Source organism: Drosophila busckii, chromosome X (assembly GCF_011750605.1).
Source record: "Drosophila busckii strain San Diego stock center, stock number 13000-0081.31 chromosome X, ASM1175060v1, whole genome shotgun sequence".
Lineage (NCBI taxonomy): Eukaryota > Metazoa > Arthropoda > Insecta > Diptera > Drosophilidae > Drosophila > Drosophila busckii.
The window spans coordinates 7,371,556-7,391,805 of NC_046608.1; the positions used below are offsets into that span (position 1 = coordinate 7,371,556).

General features: G+C 39.5%; 2 protein-coding genes across 5 annotated transcripts; one reads left to right on the plus strand and one right to left on the minus strand.

Moving 5' to 3' along the window:
* Positions 1-225: 225 nt before the first annotated feature.
* LOC108606684 (protein vav) lies at positions 226-9,098 on the minus strand. 3 transcript variants are annotated; one of them, XM_017997035.1, is made up of 10 exons: positions 8,254-9,098; positions 7,985-8,166; positions 7,535-7,609; positions 6,231-6,821; positions 2,852-2,960; positions 2,482-2,649; positions 1,221-2,422; positions 1,000-1,152; positions 777-948; positions 226-696 (listed from the first exon to the last, which is right to left on the minus strand). In XM_017997035.1, the coding sequence occupies exons 1-10, from the start codon at positions 8,512-8,514 to the stop codon at positions 637-639; spliced, it is 2,973 nt and encodes a 990-aa protein (XP_017852524.1). In that variant the 5' UTR covers positions 8,515-9,098; the 3' UTR covers positions 226-636. The 3 variants fall into 3 exon arrangements, with proteins under 3 accessions (XP_017852524.1, XP_017852523.1, XP_017852522.1); XM_017997034.2 differs by lacking the exon at positions 6,231-6,821; XM_017997033.1 differs by lacking the exon at positions 2,852-2,960 and having other exon boundaries at positions 6,233-6,821.
* LOC108606685 lies at positions 3,038-6,110 on the plus strand. Of its 2 annotated transcripts, XM_017997037.2 has the most exons (3): positions 3,038-3,485; positions 3,604-3,697; positions 3,779-6,110. In XM_017997037.2, the coding sequence occupies exons 1-3, from the start codon at positions 3,446-3,448 to the stop codon at positions 4,650-4,652; spliced, it is 1,008 nt and encodes a 335-aa protein (XP_017852526.1). In that variant the 5' UTR covers positions 3,038-3,445; the 3' UTR covers positions 4,653-6,110. The 2 variants fall into 2 exon arrangements, with proteins under 2 accessions (XP_017852526.1, XP_017852525.1); XM_017997036.2 differs by having other exon boundaries at positions 3,039-3,697.
* Positions 9,099-20,250: the final 11,152 nt, after the last annotated feature.

The window sequence follows — 20,250 nt, forward strand, 5'->3', positions numbered from 1 at the left end:
ATTTCTATAATTGTATATAAAGTTTTAAAGCTTCTTTTGTGTTAGATGCCAACACAGGGCATTTGTTTATATGTTCTCTCGCATACTAGTTAACTTAATACATATACACAATACACATATAATTTGTATAATTGAATATTTTGCCTTTAAAAAATAAATAAATTATAGTTTTGAACATGTTCAATAGTTACAAATCTTTACACATACATACTATATAAAATTGCTGTGTATAATTACATAGAACAAAAAGCAAAAAAGAATATAATTATATCAATCAAGAACGCTTCTTTGTGATGCATTGTTCTTTGTGATGCAAATTGTTTTTTGTTCTTGGCACAAAAGCAACGCAAAGTCGATTCAAAAATTTGCACATTTCTCTTACTATTTCTATTGTTGTTGTATATTTTAACTAAGTGCAACACAAATTAAAAAAAAAAACACGCTCTCGTTGCTTTTTTAACTGCAACTATTGATTAATTCCGCATTGTTGTTGGTGTTATCATCTTTATTGTTGTTGCGCTCGTTATGCATCGTATCTTCATTTGCTGCGTGTACAATTACAGGTGTTTCAGTAATGGCCATTGGGGTTGTCGGCGTTGAAGCCTTCGGTGCAAAATAAACCTCATAGTTGTAATATCAAAGTTCGTCGCTCGTCGGCGAATGCTCCTGCACGTATTCTTTGGGAAAATAGCCAACCTGGGAATTAAATTTAGTGGTAATTGATTGGTATTGAAGTTTTTGATTAATGCTTATACATGTTTAATTAATTTACATACCGTATCACCAATTTTACCACGCCACCAGCCCTTGCTATCGCCATCTTTGCCAATGACCAGCACCTGACAATCGGTGCGCAGTTGTAATTGATTGCTGCCGGCCTTTGGATCATAATCATAAAGCGCTGTGGCAATAACCTCGCGGAAAGGCCACTGCAAGGATTGATTGAGTCTGCAATACACAATACATTTATAATGTTTCGATTTGATTGTGTTGGCTTACCCTGCGAAATTTTCACCCAAATCGTTGCGTTCATAAAAGCTAACCAGTTCAACGATCGTTTTAAAGTGTCGCCTGGAAGATAAACAGTAGAGCATAGCGCTGCCATCGTTCTCCTGATTGATTTTCATGTGCTTGATCACATGATCATCCGTTCTGTCAATTAAAAAACAAATATTTTGAAGTTATATGTGTCCAAGTCTAAAGCTGTTTGCTCCACTCACTTCAAGCTGAGCGCGTACATGGTCTCGTGGGGCGATGAGGCGCCTTGGGGACGCACGCGTAGCAGGTAGGTGCCAATGCGACGGTTCTCGAGACGATTAGCAGCCGTTTCACGGTCCATATTGCCCACAAACCAATTGAACTCTGAGAGCTGGCGATCGCAGACGGGCGGTGGCACGCTTATGGGATTCTGTTTGCAGCGACCCGTGGACGAAATGCAGCCCTTGTGCACGCTTATCTGGCAGACTTTACAGCGATAGCCCTGATGTATGCGCCCTTTGAGAAATTTCGAACAATGCCGGCAGGTTGTGGGCGCTTCAAAGGTATAAATTTCCATTTTGTGATCGGTATTGCGGCAGCCGGGTGGATCCAAGCTCTCCATGGCATCCGTTAGAGCCTTGCGCCATTTATCCCGCTCCGGCTCGGATTTTAGGTAAAGCGTAAATGCCGTCTTGCCCGATTTGCGTGCCAGGAGCAGCTGATACTTGAAGCGCGTGTCCCGACCGAGCGTGCGGCGCGAATGACTCTGTTCGACGCGATAGTCGGCTAGATTATGGGAGTCGCGATATGTGTACTGCATGTCGCCGGTCTTGATATGATTCGGCTTGACCAGTATAAGTATCTTGTCGAAGACAAAGGCATAACGCAGCTTAGTCTTTTGATCATCATGCGCCTTAATGTGTAATTCGCCGTCCAGCAGCAGTCGGCCATATTGCAACAGATCGTTGCCGTTTTGCAGCAGATTCAAATCAAATATGCTGTCTTTCACCTTTTGTATGATGACCAAATGGTCCGAGTCACGTTTAACTTCATTGATATATTGCGAAACATCAATCATGGCGTCCTTGGCACGCTCCAAGGAGCGATAATCCTCATGCAGCTGTGAAGTCTCCTTCACCAGTTTGTCCAGCAGTAAATGATACTTAAGTATGCGCTGCATGGGCACGGATAAAATATCGCGGAGCTGCAATTTCCCCACATTATACTCCCGTTCACACTTCTGCACCAGCTGATCAATAATCTGATTTTTCTTGCATATATCGGCTAGATAATCAATGGCATTTAGCAGACAGGAGCAGTATTCGCCGTAGATAAGAAATGGCTCTCTGAACTCCAGAAATACTTGGCCCATTTTTAATTTGGTGCTGGGCATTTGTGATTCGCGCAGCTTCTCCAAAAACTTTGTATGTATGTCACCTAGTTCCTGTTAAATAAAGAAAGAGAGAATTACAATGTTGCCTACAACTTTTAGCGTTTACATACCCTTATGCGTGGAAAGATTAGACGCAGTTCATCCTGATTGAGATGTCGCTCCAGCGGCGCCATAAACTTGCTTTTCAACGCATTAAGCACATCCAAGTAATTGGACTCCGTATCAATGAGCTCACGTATGACATAGTCACGTTGCTCGAAGCTTGTCGCTGATGTTGTCTAAAGAGTGGGGGCATAACAATCATAGACGGTTAATACAACTGAACAATTGCTTTGGACCAGTAGCAGCTTAACATGCATAGCTTAAACATTCTCTTGCATTTTGAACATTAATGTATGTACTTGCACTTATTTCATTTTTAGTGTTTATACTATGTTTATTATATACATAAGTAGTAGTAGTAGTCTGGCTGTTTACTACCTGGCTTCGACTGGTTCTGTGCAGTGCACACAAGTCTTGATAGACCTCCTCTTCTTTAGTGTTGTTGTGATCATAAACGGTTCCATTGCATGCAATATTGTCGGTGGTACTAAATAAAAAGTATACAAAATAAAAACAAATCAAATCATAACTAATAAAATCATAAGTCAACATAAGGCTTAAAATAAAAATACACAGTTCTACCACAAAAGCGCAAGCAAATCACGTACTCTTCTAATCTGATTTCATGCAGCGCGCCGTTTGATTATAATGGATGACAGTAGCTGGCGCACACCAGCCCTAGCACGCTGCGTTAACAGCTGTCGTAAGTTAGCAGATGCTGCTCAGTGCTGTGCTACAGTGGTTTCAGCATCAGTTGAACACGGCATCAATTTAACATTTTCTGTTATGCATGCTGTTATTTCGCCCCTCCAGTAGGCGTAACGCAACGTGTTCGTCTTCTTCTTACCCAATTCACAAACAAGACGTGCATGTTGTTTTTTTTCGTTTTGTGTTATTTTTGCTGTACATTAATTTCATAAACACGTGCGTTAAACGCGTTTGAAAATAGTTACGAATGCGCCACAGCGCAACATGGATCATCATACATACGCCAAGAGTGGATCCAAGAAATGTACGTAAATGCGTAAATGCACAATTTACGGTTAGGGCCAGCACCAGCACAAAGCGCTGCACAGAGCAGAGCAGTAACAGCAATTGTTGCTCTAATTCTTTTCGTTTTGGCATTACAGGGACGGCACATGAGAAACGTTTACTTGTAACCAAGCGCATTGAGTGCGAAGAGTTTTTTGCCAAATATTCATCAAAACAGATGGCGCCATGGAAGTAAGTTATTCTCTTTGTGGTTGCAGCATAAGAAGTGCACACACAGTTAACATTGCCATTGTTGTTGTTTTGCTGTTGCAGAAAATTCAGAGACATGGCAAGAATAGGCGACTACAGTGAGCGCGCGTTACGGCGCCAATGGCTGAACATGGTGCAGCTTTATCGCATACAAAAGTCTAAAATGGCAGCATTGCCACTGAGCAAAGAGTGCATCGATGAGTTGAATGAGGAGTGGGAATTCTTTGGCGATATACACGCCTATATGAACCAAAAGACCAACGACTTGCACTCTTATGCGCTGAAGCAGCCCAACCAAGAACAGCTGGAGCAGCTTAGCAGCATACGAGCTCTTGTTAATGACTATTACTTTGGCGCACGTGCCAAGGTAAAGCAGGAGGAGGAGGAGCACGTGAAAAAGAATCAGGCGGATCAAACTGGAGATCGAGAACCACCATCGCCGCCAGCTGAGCATGCTGCATATGAAACGGAAAGTACTCATACTTATACGGATTCGGACTATGAGGCCAGCTCGGAGCCCTCCGATCCGGTGGCCATTGAGGGCTCCGATTTATCTGAACTGGAGGAGGGTTCATCTTTTCATCTCATGCTCAATGCTGGCCTGAACGAACAGCCACCGCCAAGCTACATAGCATCATCAACAGTCGCTACTTCCACAGCCGCTGCTGCTGGTGCTACAGCACCAAGAACAAGAAAGCGCAAGGCGTTAAGCGAGCGGGAGAAGTATTACAGACATCGCCGTCGCTATGATCATCGCATGGAGCAACGCATCAGAGGTCTGTGTCAGGTGGCAGGCCAACTAATTGAGCAACTGATGCCGGGGATTAGTGTTATGCCGCTGCTAAAGAATATTTACAACAACGAGCAGTACAACTGTCCCAGTAGCTGTGATGAGGAGGATGCAAATGAGGATGAAGAATTTGACGAGGACAATTAGTGAGAGCGCAGTTTCAGTTACTATAATACAATTTAACACACACACACAGACACATACACTTGAGTACTTCATTGGCTGTTATATACATACATACATACATAGAATGAAACAATCTAACAGATATATCTATATACTATATACATATATCTATATTGAGAGAAAGAAGATGTGTCGATAGAGATACTTATCGATAGATAGACAGGCGTTTAGAGTCGTCCAATCGTACTGTATTTGCAAGCAAAAGACTTGAGAAAGCAACAAACGCTAGACAAACTACACAACTCTAGGTAGTTGCAGAACTAATTTGTATCTGGCGAATATGAAAAGCGTTAAGCATATTATTCTAGTTACACGCTAATTGTTAAAAACGAGAAAAACAAAACAAAAAACTATTAAATTCAAATAAAAACCAAGAACGCAGAAAAAGTGTTACAAATCGAGAGATAGTTATAGTCAATGTTGAAATGTTTCAAGAACAATTACTTGAGTTATATAAATTCATATATATTGCAAAACTTTGCTAATGGACTTTTCCTATAAAACATAAATAAATTACTTTTAAGCAATCCAACGTGATTGAGCAGAAACTTGCTGATAAAAGTTGTCTGAAGACTAGTCTTGCTTACAAAACGTAACGAGTTGCGATTTGATTAGGAAAAAATCTTGTGAAATTGTGAACTTGCACATGCAAAGTCAAGTCAAAAAGTAAAAAGAAACTTAAGAATCTTTATGTTTTATATATATTGTAAGAACGAGTGTTTAAAAATTAAAGTTGTTTAAGGTTCTATTGCTGTAACTAATTGTATGTGAATCAATCGACGACTAGAACGAACAATTGGGATCAATAACATTTATTGTTGTGCGCTATATATAATAATTATTTTGTTGTTGTTCTTGCTTGTCTATGAACGAACGAACGAACGAGCGAGTGAGCGCGAGTTGACGTAATGCGGCAGCTCGTGTTTGGCATTAATTGTTATTGCACTATAGACAACAGAGCTGCGATTTGGCTTTGCCAAACGCGATTTCCGTTGCGTTGGCCAAAACTTGCGCCCATAGAAGAATAGAGTGTATGTATATTGTTTGACTGGGATTTGATTAAAAGCAGCTGATAATGCAACACAAATCACAAATCATAAGCGAAAAAAGATAACACAAATTGTAGTTTGTAGCAGAAAAGAAAACCGACATGGGGGTGCGGAGACTAGAGCTAGAGCTAGAGCTAAGTAGTGAGCTGGAGTGAGGAATATATTGGATGTGTTGTTCGTGTTGGGCGTGTGTATGGTATGGTGGAGTATGTGGAGTAGTACTTTGCTCTTGGTTATTGATAGTGGTAAAGCGTTTTAGGAGATAGCTTGCCATACATACGCATACGAGAGCGAGAGTAAGAGTTAGAGTGACAGACACGAGGCACGAGAGTAGCAACAATCAAGCGCTGTGTGTGCTGTGGGAATTGTGTGGGATGTTCTTATTTTTTTTTTTTTTTTTTTAACTACAAGCATTGTGAGGAGGAAAGAGAGAGCGAGTGTGTATGTACGAGAGAGAGAGATAGAGAGAGAGAGTATGTGGGGGGCGGGCACCTCTGGTTTGCTCTTGGCCTGGAACGTCACGTAGCAGAGATCCTCGTAGACCTTCTCATCATCCTCGCTGTAGATATCATTGATGTACGCATACTCGTGATCCGTGGTCAGCGCCATCGACGAGCGATAATTGTAGACTGCGGCGGCAGCGCGTTGCAAGCGTTGACTCTCGCTAATGCGCGACGACGACGACGAGGGCGACTTGCCAAAGTGATTGTACATTATGGATGCTGACTTGGCCGCCGCCATGGCTGCAGCTGCTGCTGCCGAGGTGCTGGGCGTATCGTCAGCGTATGGCGGCGGTGTGGGCGTTATGCAGTCGTAGGAGCTGGGTGGCAGATCAAAGGAGAGCGCGCGTAGATGTTGCTGGACGGTTGAGCTGAGCTCAACCTGATCCTGATCAATGCTCGCATCACACATGTTCGATAGCGAATCCTCAATGTAGTCGTCAATCTCGTCAACCTCGGTGCCATTCTCAATGGTTATATCGCTGTTCTCGTCGAGCGAACCGCTCTGCGAGGTGCGTTCGTAATATTCCGAGGAGGACGAGCCTGTAGCATCGATGCTGCCAGTTTTCTTGATATCATGACTGTGCGGGGTATACGGGAAGATGAGGGAGGCGGGCATGGTGCAAGTGGGGCAGGGTACAAACACACGCAAATAAATTCGACGCACACACACACACACACACGCATACATAGTAGAGAGTAAAAGTGTCGAGTAAACGACGCATTCAGTGAGAGAATTTGTTGCGTGTGAGCGAAAGAGATAGAGAGCAAGTAAAAGAGATAGTATAAGAGATAGATAGAGAGTGTGTAAGAGAAAGAGAGAGAGAGAGAGAGAAAGATAAAAAGAAAGAGCGTTAGATAAAGCTTGGGCATGGATATTTCTTTTATTGTCGTTGTTGTTGTTGGTGTTGTTGATAAGCAACCAGCCAAGGGCTTAAGCGTTGCGTTTCGTTTCACGGGTAAACACAAGAGAGGGTAGGGCTGGGTGGTGGGGGTAGCTGGTGGTAGCTACGTGAGCGCATAATGAGACTGAGGGAGCAGCCAAAACATACACACAGAGTTCTTCGTTCTTTCAAACAGGAAATGCAAAATGATTTTTCTTTTTGTTTTTTTTTTTTTGGGTTCTAGTTTACAAAGTGAACAGCTGCTTGTGGAGCAGAGCACTGAAAATCACAGTGTCGCGCTTAAAGTGATGGGCTCGGGGGGTGTATAAGGGGGTGGTTCAGTTGTTAGGGTAGGCGCACTTAAGATAACACAAGCCACTAGCATAGTTGAGCGTTATTTAAACACTTACGTGGAATGCAAATCCTTGTAAATGGCCTCATCGGAGTGGGAGCGTTCACTTGGCGACAGCTGCAAATTGAAGCCACTACAAAGAAATAAAAATTCTATTATTACATGTTCCAGCAAAGTTTACAGTCACCCGAGAAGTTCGTTACTTAAATTATTGAATTTAGATAAATGATTGAATTTCAATTGCATTACTTTTTGAAAAGCGTAAGTATTAGCGACTATTCAACATAAACGTGACTACGTGAACAATTGAAAATTAATAGTACATAGAAATATAACGTAGTACATATAATAATACATAAATTATACAGTACATAGTATATATTCTATAATCTGTTATATACTCGCTCCACAGAACAATGCTTTCTATTGAACCCCTCTGGCTTATTGATAAGCGCCTGCGTATTCTATACATTCCTTTAAGCTAGTACAATCCTCTCTCTTTACTTACATCAGCTCTGGATGCATTTGCTGCACCTTGCGGCATTGCGACAGCTTGGAGAGCGTAATGAGCACGCGATGAAAATTGGAGAGGTCATAAAGCATTGTGGGCTCGAACAGATCCGCATCGCGTATACCGAAATGATCTCGACACACTTCCAGAAATAATTTGATATTTTTGCAGCACAGAAACTGAAACAAACAACGTAACGCACAACGTTAATTGAAAAAAGTAATTTAGTTTTATTTGTTTTTGTTTTTGTTTGTGCGCACACTTACCTGTGCCATTTGTGGCTTGCGATTGAATTCGCGTGCATCCATACTGCTGGGGTCCAGCTGGATTACCAGATTGCAGAGCAGCACACCGTCGCGCAAGGTCATGGCCAGGATTCGTATTTCAGCATCAGACTGTGCGGCCTTGTGGTCGGCGGGGATTACCTTGCAACGGATTAGCCAGGCAACGCATTCGCGCCACAAGTCTGCATTGACGGAGGACGAGGACGAACTCATCATGGCCGTTGCTGCAATGTCGGAGGCCATTTGCTCTGCCGTTCTATTTGTTAATGGGCTGCGACGTCGACAGCGACTGGCGACTCTATTGGGGCGTGCTCGCCTTTGCTGCTGCTCTAGCTGCTGCTTTTTTTTCTTCACCTTCTTCTTCGTCGTGTTGTTGGTGTTTTTGGGGCGTGCGGCGCGCGCATAAAAATTTTAGTTTTATTCCTCGTATTGTGTTGTTGTTGTTATAATTTAATAAAAACAATTGAAATTCATCAGTTGGCCGTTGCGCGTTGCCGTTTACAGATACACAGTAATAGCAGCAACAGCAATAGCGCAATAACAACAACAACAACGCCAGCAACACTAAATAACGATAGCAACAGCGACGACGGCAGCGGCAGCGACAGCGACGTAAACTCGCGCTAAAAAACAACAACTATTTGGGGCTCGCTGACGATTGCTGCTCAATATGCAATTGATATTTGTTATTTTACACTTAAATTGTTTGCATTCAAGCGCTTACACTAGCATGCACTCACACACACACACGCCCACGCATACACCACAATTATTATTGTTGTGTTAAAAAAAAATGTACTAGTACATACTAACACTGCACTTCAATGTTGGGAAACATACTGTGTTGAGCAATATACATTGTTGCGACCGCAGAGTGTTGCTAAATGAGCGCTTAGGCAGCCCTGTATGTTAAGAGTTAACATAAAAGTCGCTGTTAACAGGTGTTACTGTAATGCTCATAGGAGACTGTTAAATTAAGAGCCAACGCAGCGCTGTATATTGAAAGTTAACAGTCGCTGTAAACAGGTCTTCTGTAATGCTGGGCCTGTTAAAATGAGCGCTTGATTTGAAAAATACATAAATTAAATAGACTATTGTACACTGCAATGAAATAAGAATGTAAAAAAATAAAAAGTGGAGGCTGTCAACCTAAGCGCTAAGGCAGCACTGTATGTTGAAAGTTAACTTAACAGTAAACAGGTGTTCTGTAATGTTAATAGGAGCGCTTAATTTGAATAATGGACATATGTATGTATATATAAATTAAAATAAACTGCAATGAAATAAGAATGTAAAAATGTAAAACGTATATAATTAAATTAAAGTAATATTGCAGTTATTTATGAAAGTTTACTTTCTTAGAACACAGAATACAATACTCTTGCTTAACAATGATGGACTGCGCTTAAATAAGGTGTTGTGCTTGCTACGACGGCTAAGCTAAGACTGACTACCTCTCATGGAAAGTTTCTACCTGCCAGCATATGGCGCTTAGTGCAGCCCAACGAACGACCGCTCTCGCTCTCATCGGCGACGCTCTCGTTCAGTCGCAGCAGCAGGCACTGCACTGAGCGATCGACCGCATAAAAAGGAAACATACGTGAGCAGCGCTGCTGCTGCTATCACGTAGGCTGATAACAAGCATGCATCGTACGATGGGGGTGGGCTATGTTTTGGCTGCAGGTAGATACTGACTTGGGAGGCAGACGACTGCCTTTAGGCTAAGCTAAGCATTACCAGACTTAAACACAATTATGTTCGCAGCGTTGAGCTACGTGCAATGTGCTTACTTGTCTTGAATATTTTATTTGAAAAAACAAATGTTTCTATTTGAAGCATAGCTAATTATAGATTTGTAGAATTGTTTAATTAAAAACTATATATATGAGTAAGTATTAAACTAACAATTGTATAACTATTTTTATTAAAAATAATGCAGCAAAACATGCTTTTGTTTTCAGTTGGATGATAGGCATAGGTAAGTATTGTGGACAGATAAGGTAAGATTAGGTTATGAATAAATATATTAAAAACAAAACAAAAATAGAGACAACTTTCTATGAAATATCACACTTTGATAAGATTTAAGAGTTTCATGCCTTGTTAAGCTCGTGAAATGCATCGAAACAAAACTGCATTTAAATTTGAAGGTTGTAAGATTTTATTGCTTGCCCTTGCATAAAATTGCAAAAATCGCTAAAAAATTAAACTCTGGAAATTCCAAAAGGCAATAATGCAAATTTGTTTTAAGCAATAATACGAGCATAAAACATTAACAATTTCAATAATCGGATGATATTTGATCAAGTTATGATAAAAGCAATTTAAGCTGTCGACTTATTTTGTTTCAATTTCAGACTTTGCTAAGCTTTTGCCATGGGCGTGGTAAAAATTCCAAGAAACTGCAATAAATACTTTAGTGGGTATAAAAAGTAGAGAGCACATGCTAATAGTTTCATATGTATTAAAATACACATCAATCAATATATCAATATAATTACAAAGTAATATTTGTGAGCTGCTGCCCGTCCCCAAATTACTTCCTGGCTACGTCCATTGCTGTGACCCACTGAATAAGCGCCAAGCCGCCTTAACAATACGTTCGTTACCTCTTTCCTTCCTTCCTCTCTCTCTGCTTTTGTTCCGGCAGCGTTAAGGGCTCACGCAGCTGCGTTTTATAGTTGTCAGCAGTGCTCGTAAACAAAATATGAGACGCAACAAAAGCAGTAAAAAACAAGACACGAAATGAAAAAAACAACAACAAAATATGAAGTTTAAGCTTCGATAAACAAAAGCTAAGCTAAGCCCATATGAGGTAGCAGCCATTGTTGTTGCCTGATTCTCCGCCTTTTACTAAAGCCTTAAAAAAAAACCAGACTGCCGTACTTAGCCCCTCACCTACGGCCTTTTCAATTTGCAAAGCGTCAGCCAAAAAATTACAACAAAAAAAAAACACGAGCAGGAACAATAAATTATGAGCTTGAGATAAAACAAAAAGCGCAAATTGAACTGAGCGCAAATTAAAAAAAGAAGCGCAGCGGCGAAAATAAAACGAGTAACGACCACGGCCACAGATGCGGTGGCGCACCTGACACACTGTGCCTCAAGCAGGGCTCTGACCAGCAGCAGGCACAGTGGGACTCGTTGGAACGAGTGAGAGAGAGAGAGAGAGAGAGAGAGAAAGAGAAGATGACATGACAGGCTGAAGAAAGAAAGTTGGACGGCCTGGGCTGCGTGCTGAAATCAAAGATAACGACTCATCAACGGCGTCATAAAAACGTGACATCAATTTTATCTGTCGCGGGGGGGTGAGCGGGTGGTGGGTAGCGTGAGGGGGGCAACAACAAGACAAGACGACAGTCAGAGTCTCGGCGACGTCATCGTTCGCGCGTCGCGACGCAAAAGGTCATGCAAAAGGCAAAGGCAGTGGGCAAAGTGTACCAAAGCAAATGGCGGCGACACATCGGCAGTCGAAACGAAAAAAAAAAGTATTATGGCCCCCCAAAAATGGCGGAGCAGGAGCAGAAGCAGAAGCCGCAGTTGTAGTACACAAAATGAAAACTAACACAATGCCAGGAGAGCTTTCCAGCAACGGGCAAAGAAAAAAAAAACAAAAACAAGAACCACAACAACAACAGCAGCCACAATAACAACAGCAGCCACAACAACACACACATACACACACAAATGTACATGAATACGACTGTACACAGTTAGTACATGAGTTCCAATTTTCTAAGAATAAATAAATTACGATTACTTTGCATAATCATGACTTATTAGATTATTTTTATTTTGAAGGTGAACTAATTTATTAGAAAAAATCAAAATATTGCTGTATAATATTGAATAATAAAAACTACATACATATGTTATTATTTAATTTATATGCATTTAAATAATACAGACCTTGATAAAAGCAACATATATACATTTTAAGCATTTTATTTAAATTGCGAATAATTGGGAAATCTCAATAATTTAAAGCCAAATCAATAATGTGAATTGAAGCCAATAACTTTCAATTAGTTGCCATTTATCTTTATCTTATATTGCTTAAGTAATTAAAATGATTAGTCAACGTAATTGAAGCTTAACAGCTGTGTATGCAAATTAAGTATACGTACACACATACATATGCATATTTGAAATAGCATTTTGTTTGTCACATGTGGTCGAAAGTCAATTTTAAGTTTTAGCAAGTAATCTGTGGCATGCTTAAGCTACTTATTTGTTAAAGCAATTTACAAATCTTGAATGCAAACTCATTATTCTATTTAGTTGACTTCGAGTGTGTTTGCTGAATGAAATGCTTATTGATGTTTGTTCTTCTTGGTGTTGCGGCTGCTGCTGCTGCCGCAAACGCAAGCGGGGCGGGGCGGCAACTTTAAGAAAGTTCAAATACTATTAAAGTTCAATGTGTCTGTGTGCATAGCAAAGTTAATAAGCTGCGCTGGCTTTTGTCGCCTGTGCGTTTTATGCTCGCTTAGCCATTTGGCTCGCTGCTCGCTGCTCTTGCTCTTGCTCTTGTTGTTGCTCTTGTTGTTGAGCAGTTGATGAAATGCTGGTAAATCGCTCAAATAAAGTGCGCTTTGGACATGGAATATTTGAAGTATTTCGGACAAGTTGCAGCATAAATAAATAAATGAAAACAATGCTCATCCAGCAGAAGGGGTTAAGGGCGAGCTTATGAAGGCGTGGGTGGGTGGGTGGCTGCTTGCTTGATTGTCGCGCGGCGGCGCCAGTCGAGTTGAATGTTATCGACCTGCACGTCACGCAGCAAGTTGATTAATCGTCCGACACACAGCCACAGCTACAACAACAAGTACGTGCAACTACAACAACAATTGCCTCAAATCACGTACAATAACGAATGTCGCAGGTGAAATGAACGCTGCACAGTTGATGTGTGGCTGCTGGTAGAGGTGGGGGGGGGGTATTGTGGAGCAGACAACACAGAAGAGTACAAATTCTCAGGTAGCTACTCAGCTTCTGTTTATGCTGTTGCTGCCGCCGCCGCCGTTGTCGTTGTCGTTGTCGCTGCTGCTCGCATTAACATAAATAAATCACTTGGCGCCATCAATCAGTCTGTTTGCATTTGAAAAGCGAAACCGAGCACCCACACTCGAACCAGCAGCCGAACCCTATTAAAGAAATTCCTCTTTTTGGCATGCTTGGTGCGCTTTTGTTGTCGACGATTTGCTTTATGCTTACGCGCATATTTCTTTGATTTATCGATGTCTCGACTATTAAGCAATTAACTTTAGCCGCTGCCCTTGCGTGTTCTCTCACTCGCTGACGAAAAATTTAAGCACACACTCATGCTATGAAGAGCGCCAAAAACCGCACAACAAAGCAAACAACAAAATACCCACAGAAAAAAGACGAAACGCAAAAAAAAGAGGAGAAAAGTAAAAGCCAAAGAGTAATGTGGCAAAATGCAAAAAGTTTGTTTCGCCAACCCTCTGGGTATAAAGTGCAAACAAGCAGTGAACATTGCGGTCATTTTTATTCATTACTCCCATTGGCTCCAGCAGCAGCAGCATCAGTAGCAGTAAGGACACTTTGTCACACACACACACACACAGAGCTAGTCACATAGATATAATATAAATAAAATGGCGTATTGCGCGTACAGATTTTGAATAACCTTCAAGCTAGCAGCAGCAGCAGCAGCAGCAGCAGCAGCAGCAGCGGCAGCGGCAGCGGCAGCGGCATATTTATGGTCACGGCCGAGTTGAAAGAGGTGCGTGGCATTATCCTTGCTCTCTATTAAGTATTTAGCGCTTTGCAAATAAATAATAACTATGCAACGCATTTGCTTGCTCTGGAGACTGCAGCAATAAGCTTCCAAACACGCTTAATTAAGCTTCCTATTTGCTTTCGTGCGCTTCTTCGCATTCGCAATTCATATGGCCCCAAAGTCGTAAAAAATTCCAACAAAACAAAAAAAAAAAAAAGAACGCAGAGAAAATATTGCTTAATGGCATTAATATTATGCCGCCCTATGGGATAGTGTAAGCTTCAGCTGCAAATATTTGTTGTAAACATTTGTGTTTTTATGTACCACATTGACTTGGAATTTCTTTTATATTGTAAACACTTTAGAAATATTTATTACTAATAAAATGTACACTCAAATATAATGCAATGACTGTATTTTTATATAGGCAACAATAATTAGCAATTAAAACTTATGCTGGAAAAAAATTAAAACTGTTTACTTTTAGTGTAGCATACATTGCTGCGCATTATACATTCGCCACGTGGACAACACACTGGCCACTAAACCTAATAGTATGTGCATAGCTGCATAATTAAATGGCACCGAAATGAGCTTAATAATTACCAAGCTGGCAAGCCACACGAAAAAAAGGCTCCCGACCAAGCAACTAATAAATAATAATAAGCTATGCAGACAAAAGGCAAACAAAAAAATAGCACAGCCAAGCCAAAGTAGCAAAAGTAATAGCTCAAACGCATAAATATATACACGTATATATATATTATATGCACGTTTATAAAAACATTGAAGCCGTGCGCAAATTAATTAAGCACACACACGTGCTGTAGTTTTAGCAAGTTGCGCTTGAACAAGTTTTGTAAACTTTTGGCTTTTTTAGTTTTGGTTAAATTTTTAATACATTTCAAAGGCAGCCTCTGTAGCTGAAGCTGTGTAGCTCATACTATTATGTACATATAGATAAAGCAGCATATTTCACATGCCAAATATACAAACGAACTCACACACACACAAACACACAGACAGATACAGACATGTGCCAGTAACTGAAGCTTATGCGTTCACGTGTCAGCAGTTCAAGCAAAATGCTTTTAGAAAAAATAAAAATATATACGCTTTGCAGTCGGGCATATGTCTTCAAAGTGGCCAAACAGCAAAGCAAACTAAAGAAAGAAAGAAACTTAGCAAAGAGTAACGAATTATAGATACCCTAAACTAATACAATTAAAGTTTTTGTATTTGCGCGTAGCCAGCAGCTGCTAATGACTTCATATATGCATTTGGCATATATGTAATAAAATTATATTGAACTGGTAATGATTTATAGCTTGCTTGCGCTAACTCTCGCTCGCGCTTTACGTCTATGAGTGAAACTATATAAACAGTCTATGCAAACATGACTGCATGTGGAGAAAACCACATGAGGGCCATGCCATAAAAAAATAAAATAATCTTTCAGTCTGTTTATATAAATCAGCTGCAACTGCAAAAAGTCAAGCGCAGAGCATTAAAACTTGCTGCTGCTGCTGCTGCTTTGACGTAATTTTCAATAATTTTTTAAATTTTTGCTACAGCAGTTCCTTGTGGACTGATTTGTGCGCAAAGTTTACAAACAAACTGTAGCCATAGGCTACAACATTGCTTGCTGGTGTTTTGGTTAGTGTGCGGCCAGCACCTAAACAACAACAATGGTCGTAGTTGCAGCAGCAGCAGCAGCAACAACAACAATAAATAAAATTTCTGCTTTTTAGGCATTTTCAACTTTTTGTTTTTTTGGACTTTTGTAAGAGTTTCCAAAATAGACAATGGCTACTTTTACAAAGCGTAACGCGCCCCCGTACAACTTATAAAGCAACAACAACCACAACAACAACAACAACAACAATGTGAACCACAACATTGCTACAAGAGCAGAGCAGCGAACATTGCAACATTTTTCAAGGCGGCCAACAAAAACGCCACACAGACACACATAAGCACATACACACAGACATCTATACATGTATAGACAAAGACAGAAGTCACTCGGCCAAAACGTGCAAAAAACTATTTTGGAAACTCTAGCGAACTTGGACAGGCAACAACATGGAGCCAGGCATTGGCGACGAGGCTGCCAAAAAGTATTTGCAAAGTGCGCGCCAGGCAAAAGTCAAGGGCAGCCAAAAAGGACCCCAAAAACCTCAAGGCGTAGCCCCAAGCCTCAGCCCAAGCACAAGCTAAAACTAAAATGTTAAAAAAAAAGAAACCAATCAATAAATGCGAAAAATTGCCCCCAAAAATACACACACATAACAAATTAAAAAAAAAAAAAAAACAAACACCATACACATCTATTACAGCACGGAAGCAAAGAAAGCCGAAACAAAAAAAGACCGTAAAATAAATGGCACAGCAATAACTGGCGCGCAAAAATTCTAAAGAAATATTGCGTGAAAATCAACTGAGAACCAGAACTGAGACAATTTTTAGCACAGTGTGTGTATAATTTTATGATATACTCTGTAAAATGTTATTTGACAAGGGAATGCTGTACTAAGAACTAGACGTACAAAATACAGAAGCTGATAAATAATATATAACAATAAATTTGATTTAAGCTTTACATAAATAGTAAAATTGCCATTGCTATAAATTAAAGCATTTAAAATTTTATTTAATTTTATTTACATTTGATACACATGCAAAAACTCTTATTTATTTATTTAGTTATGTTTTGTTTTGCGCATACAAAAAGAAAGTCAAAGCTTTATTAATATTGCAAATATAATTTGTGTGATTAGTTTAAAATTAGCATAAGTGCTGCCACTTAAAAACGTTTTGATGTCAATGTGGCAAAATGATTGGTCTAAATGTTTTTAATAGAGCACAAGATGTTGCCAATTTGTGTGGTTTGCTATAGTTCTTGGAAAAATGAATACGACAGCAGACGAAGCTAAACTAAGCGTTCTGGGAAACAAAAGTTTGCGACCTAATTGCTTACTAATTGAACGTTCGAGGCTTTCGATAAGTTTGACAACGAACGAACGAACGAACGAACGAGCGATATCGTTTAAGGCTTAAAACCACATGCAAGTGCTACAACTTCTAAGAATGCATGTGCGAATCTTTGCAAATTGCGTTGTCTGTTGCTGCTTCAAATGCCAGCAATTAAGTATTGTAAGTAGACAAGTTCGCTTTTGCACTATTCAAAGCTATTTGGGAAGCGTTTGATAAGCCAACTACACTAATATTATCATAATTGCTTGAAGACATGCATAGCAGTGTTGGCAAGTTGAGCTAAGTTATTGCCACTTGAATGCGAGCAAATGCTGTGCGTATTACGTATACGTAATATAACTAGCACTTAACTTTATTCCCACAGCAATTAAATAGTCTGTTGTGACTATTTTATTGACATTTAATTTAAAAAAACAAATATGCAAACAGCAAATAAAATGTAAAAGTTTAAATTAAATTATAAAAAAGAGCAAATAAATAATGAGCAAAAGTCAAATGTTTTAATAAATATTTAATTATGCGCAACTGTGTGCAAAACTTTATTTCCTTTTTTTTTGCTAAGCAGCCAACAGCACAACCAATGCAAATAATATAACTTATATTTCACGTACGCTAACCATAATAAAAAATTGTGTTGTTTGCGTATACGCAATATAATTAATGCTCAGTTTTCTATGGCTTATTTGATTTCAACATATTTTAAGCAAAAGCCTATGCAACAGCAATTAAAATGCATTATTAAAAATAAAAAGCATATTAAGTTACATAAAGAGAAATATATTAATAAATATATAACTTGACTGTACTGCTGTTTGAAAAACTTATTAACATCAGGCAGAGCAGCAAATAATTAAAATGAAATAAATACTTCAAATAGCTATTTATTTACTTCAACCAAATTTAATACATACAATAAAACTTGAAATGTATTATTAAAATTATATAAATACAAAGCGCAAATAAAATAAAACAATGACATACATATTAATAAATATTAAATTACCTTCAGCTGCATGCTGAACTTTATTGCTGTAATTTATGTTATTATGGTAAGCAGGCTAGATGGACAACAATGATTTTTATTAATATAATAAGAAGTTTATTATGTTGCAAGCAGCTTTATTATGATTTGATTTGTTACTTACCTATTTAAAAGCGTATCTCATGCGATGGCGTCGTTTATTTAAGTGAAGTGCTTGCCTAAGTTGCGGTATAAATAACATATATGATATGGCATCATGACTAATAAATCGCTGCTCAGAGACAGAACTCAACTATAATCTAGAGGCGATTGCTTTGCCACACATGCAACAGCGACAGACAACGAAACAAGAAGACAACAATGTGCAAGTTACAGTTACGTGCAAACTAACATGACTTGTAACTTGTTTATTTCAGCAGTTCTGTTTTTTACTGTTCTATTCTATTCTTTTCCATGATGTTCTCTGTTCTGTGCTGCAGTCATGTTCATGTCCGGCAAACACTTACAAATTGAGCAATAACCCAGGCTTGAGTGATGAATGTGGTGTCAACTTAGCTGAAATCCAAAGCCATGTGTGGCTATATAGCAAGAAAATAAAATCGAAAGCGTGAGCAAGAGAGAGAAACACACACACACACACACACACACACACACACAGAGAGAGACAGAGAGACAAGTTTTTGGCAACGTCGATTGCGGCAAAATGTCACTCAATTTAAAGTTGCTGCTAACTGACTAACTGACTATAGAGCTAGCTGACTACCTGACTAAGCAAGCAGCGACCACACACACACACACCACCACCCACCACCCAACATCATCTCCATCCATTGCAAACACTTGCAACTTTTATTTGCCGCAAGTTTTCATTTGGCCCATTGAATTGTTGAAAATGCAATGTTGATGGCAGCGCACGTAAATTGAAATTGAAACCAAAATCAAGCGTAAAATTCATTTAAAATGTTTGCACCCAAATGCCCATGCCCCCCACCCCACCGCCCTATCACTTGGCTTGGCCCAGCAATCAAGCAAACGCACAGTAAGTGCTAAAAATAGAGCAATGTAAAAAAAAAGAAGGCAGCTGAAAAAAAAAAAAAAAAGAAAATGCGATATTTTTGACGCCACTTTCGGTAGCAGCCAGGGTTGAAGAGAATTGAAAATAGAGTTTGATATTGATTGCAGATACTATTTCTCTAGTTTGCTTTGCTTTGCTTTTATGAGCGCAAATTGCAGGTGCCAAATGCTGTTGGCTTACGACCAAGTGATTTTTAAAGACAAATTTATAGAGATTTGAAAAACGAGGCAAGCAAAGTGGCAATAGCCAGAGTCTTGCAGGCATTAAAGGCTTTAAGTGCAGCAAAGCATTGGTGCAATACAGAAAAACAGAATAATTTCTAATATGTAAAACTTGTGTACACACGATTTTCAAAATTACTTACAGCTTTTGCTTTAAATATATTTTATATGACACTTCATTTTGTTAATATATATTTGACTGTTTCTAATGCATAACATTTTATTATAAAGACATAACATAAAATACAGTTTAGAGTCAATAAATTAATGCTACTATATCTTTAAGCTTTTAGTTTAAGTTTCTTTGGCTGCTCAGCCGTTTTATTTAGAACTTTACTACCGCCTGCCTTAGGTTGGACTTTAAAACTGCCACTTCAGTCAGCGTAGCCCTGTTTTTAGTATTTTATTTTTTTTAGACATTGTAACCTTCAATTGTTACGCTTAAATGCGTGTGAGTAAGTTTTTTTTATGTGTGTTTTTGGGTGTTGGCTGTTAAGTGTGGGTGGCAATTGTGTGGGTAATTGTTAGCAGGTTTGATTTGATTGAAAGTCGTGTGCCAATAGACAACGGTAAATGCATTGAGGGTGTGCGTCTATATGTGTGCGTGTGTGTGTGTGTGAGGTTGAACTGTTAGCTTGGCATATGATTGTGTAATTGATTTTATCAATAGAGAGGGCGCTAGAACTTGCTGTCTTGACTAAAGCTTAGCTATGCGCGCTAGCCAAACGAAAACCAATTACCGACAGTCGTGCTAAAGCTAGCGCCGGGATCAAGCTTAAAGGAAAATAAATAAAAACAGCAACACGCACGTACGCGTTGTAATGTTTTCTTTTTTTTTCCTTGCTTTCTTGCTTACATGTTTTTTTGCTTTGCACTTTTGTTTTCTATTTTTAGCAAGTTGCATGGAAGTGCCATTTAAAACCATACGCCATGTTGACCAGCCTTTTTTTTTTTGTTTGCA

Coding starts and splice junctions, on each gene's coding strand:
- LOC108606685 (XM_017997036.2), top strand. CDS start 3,429: ATGCGCCACAGCGCAACATGGATCATCATACATACGCCAAGAGTGGAT. Junction 3,698..3,778: donor AAACAGATGGCGCCATGGAA/GTAAGTTATTCT, acceptor TTGCTGTTGCAG/AAAATTCAGAGACATGGCAA.
- LOC108606684 (XM_017997035.1), bottom strand. CDS start 8,514: ATGGCCTCCGACATTGCAGCAACGGCCATGATGAGTTCGTCCTCGTCC. Junction 2,423..2,481: donor TAATCTTTCCACGCATAAGG/GTATGTAAACGC, acceptor TTTATTTAACAG/GAACTAGGTGACATACATAC. Junction 949..999: donor TTGGGTGAAAATTTCGCAGG/GTAAGCCAACAC, acceptor TGTGTATTGCAG/ACTCAATCAATCCTTGCAGT.